General features: G+C 45.0%; 1 protein-coding gene across 1 annotated transcript; it reads right to left on the bottom strand.

Moving 5' to 3' along the window:
• Positions 1 to 566: 566 nt before the first annotated feature.
• On the bottom strand, positions 567 to 2,432 carry tmem271 (transmembrane protein 271). The gene has a single exon (XM_045723840.1). It carries the CDS (start codon positions 1,810 to 1,812, stop codon positions 1,015 to 1,017), a length of 798 nt encoding a protein of 265 aa, XP_045579796.1. The 5' UTR covers positions 1,813 to 2,432; the 3' UTR covers positions 567 to 1,014.
• Positions 2,433 to 2,731: the final 299 nt, after the last annotated feature.

The raw sequence follows: 2,731 nt of genomic DNA, 5'->3' as shown, positions 1-2,731 counted from the left end.
GTTGTTTTTATTTCTTTACCTACCTATTGTTCACCTATTGTTCACTCTATCAGAACTAATTTTGCATCGGGGGAGAGGAGAGTGTCTCGTTCATCACAGCAGCATGTCCCAGTTCCCTATAAAGTACATTACTTTTGACCAGAGACCTATGGCCCTGGTAAAAAAAAAAGTAGTGCATTATGTAGGGCAATAATGTGCCATTATTCAATGGTTTAGTGGCCATTTAGTGAAGCATGTGGGACAAATGCAGGCTACCCATTAGGTTATACTACAGTGAGAACAAGAGCAATTGGCCCGCTGCTAAGTGAGATAAAAGGTGGAAGGGGAATACATCTAATACATACAACTTTTTCATGACTTCTGTATTGCATGTATATGGTAAAGGGATTTCATTTTAGAGTTTAATGATGTGGGCCTGTCTATGATCTTGTTCTGTCAAGCACTCGCCTAATTTAATGGGCTACACCTGTTGGGTGTGCAAGACTCATTACAGGTCGTAGATGTTAAGAGTGTGAAGGTAAAATTGAGGTTGACTTTTAAATAGAACTTCTAACATCAGGTGAGAGTAAATACACTTTTATTCATATTTTAAAGGAAACAATAACAACAGCAAACTATATGGGCATATGATGTGTATACAATCTGTATTCAAAACACAAATGCTTATTTGATATCTGATCTCGTATGGTAGCATCTAATGGTTTATAGATCTGTTGTAAGTATATTTATTACCATGGAATTTTCACTATTTTGACCGATGGCAATAGGCGAGTTCATTGGCAGTATAATGGTAGATGTGCATATACTGCCAGTGTACCAGATGGAGGCTACCTTTGCTAAGAAAAATACGCATGAAGGCGATACCGTTTTCGGCTGTGAAAGTAAAACTGTTTAGGTAAGAATCTTTCCACGATTGTTTGTCTCAACACTAAATAGGCCGAAGGGGAAAATACAGTGATTGTCATTGCAGAATTTAGAGCCCATGTTGCAACTTTGTTTGTTCTGAGTGAGTTGCTATTTGTTACTTTCGTCTCCAGGGAAAATGTCTTCGTACGCGGGCGGTAGCTCGTTCGGGAGCGGGTAAGAAAAAGGGTAGGAATGGTTGAGCTCGGGATCCGTGGGTGAATAACCAGGGAGCTCGATAGACGGGTGGCCCCTGCATTGTACTTCCACACCTGCCTCGTCGAACACGTGAAATATCCCCAAGTTAATATAGGAAACCGGTTGGAATTCGGACACGGTGAAGTCTTGCTCCTCACTGCAAAGAATATCCCCCGCGCTCTGCCTATGTGATTGCCTCCGTCTGTAAAATTGCGCTGTTTTGTACCTTTTGATGATCACCAAGTTCATAAGCCCAAGAAGGCATTCCAAAGTGCTAAAAATGGTCGAGAGGACTAGACTTTTCTGATAATCCTTCAGTTGGTTGCAGATGGTGGTTAATTCCACAGAGTCTATGTCTAGGCAATAATGGGAATATTTGCGCTCCACAAGAGACACAGTGTCCCCGTCCACCACTGCGCCGGAGAAAGCGGTGAGAACTCCCAACAAAAACACCAGGATACCCATGAGAAAGAAATTCCGACACCCGGGCTTCCCTTTGCAACAAAGCAGCGCAAAGCCCAGCAGCGCCTGCCCTAGTCCGACCAGTATCCCCGAGTAGAAAGCCCCAGCCGCGGTCGACAGGTGAAAATGCACTTTTACTTTGGTGCCCAGCGAGATGCATTTGAATCCGACAACAACTTCGCTCACGGCGCAGACGAAGAGGAGGGTGCTGGACACGATGGTACACAGTCCTTTCCCACTCAACTTCATTATATTCCTCCTCTACCACTCCCGGTCCCTCTCCCTCCTTCATCCTCCTTTGTCCTCCTCGTCAGCCCGTCTCGAAGCACTGTCAGATTGTGACATGATACGCCGGTGACTGCAGTTCAAAACTTGGATCTCCTGAGCTGCGTGCTCTCTCCCGCTTTCCCGCTGCTTCAGGAATGGATTAATTATTGATAGGAAGAGCGCGTTCCTTCTGCGGTAGCGACCCCCGAAATCCAACTGAAAGGTAATGTTCACCCTCATGACCCTGCTCGCCCCCCCATCCACACTGTTATGCAAGCATCCACATCTCCAAACGCGGTTCGAAATGATTATGGAGGACGACTAGCTCAAACCGGTGGTTATTTCCACGTCGTGTGATTGCGATCATACAATGAGTGCTAAACAGCATGCGGCAGTGGAGTGGCGCTAGGAGCGCAGAATAACTATTCCGGGGGAAGACGGAGGGGAGAAGGACGCTTTTAAATTGCTCAGAATCCCACAGGCTTGTGGCACAAAAGCAAATGGCCATACTGGCTGCCCACTCTACACCATTACTCCTTTGGCTAAAGTCATATCCAACCTGACTCGTGAATAATTGGTACCAGACACACAATGGTGTGGTTTTGCTTTGAAAATAAAACAAATAGCCCCATGCTTTTTAGTCTGGGTCCATTTTAATTTCAACCTAGGCACGTAACATCATGTCTGTGATTTAAGGCATTACTGTCCACATAATGTCGTTCAGGCAGGCGCAGGTGTCCAATCATAATCAATTTCTAGACTGACACTGAGATGACGGGATTTGTTTTTGTTAGTGACAAGATTTAGTGCCATATTAGTTCCCATTTGTAGGCACCCAGAGTCTTGGGACAACTTTAGGGTGTTGGGAATTTAGCTGCAAGTTGGTGGAGAGCAACATTAA

The sequence above is a fragment of the Salmo salar genome, chromosome ssa09, assembly GCF_905237065.1.
Source record: "Salmo salar chromosome ssa09, Ssal_v3.1, whole genome shotgun sequence".
In the NCBI taxonomy this organism is placed as follows: domain Eukaryota; kingdom Metazoa; phylum Chordata; class Actinopteri; order Salmoniformes; family Salmonidae; genus Salmo; species Salmo salar.
Note: the sequence above shows the minus strand (reverse complement) of the source record. Positions and strands in the feature narration are given on the sequence as shown.

Excerpts from the sequence above, each read along its gene's own strand:
- tmem271 (XM_045723840.1), bottom strand. The coding sequence starts at position 1,812 with ATGAAGTTGAGTGGGAAAGGACTGTGTACCATCGTGTCCAGCACCCTC.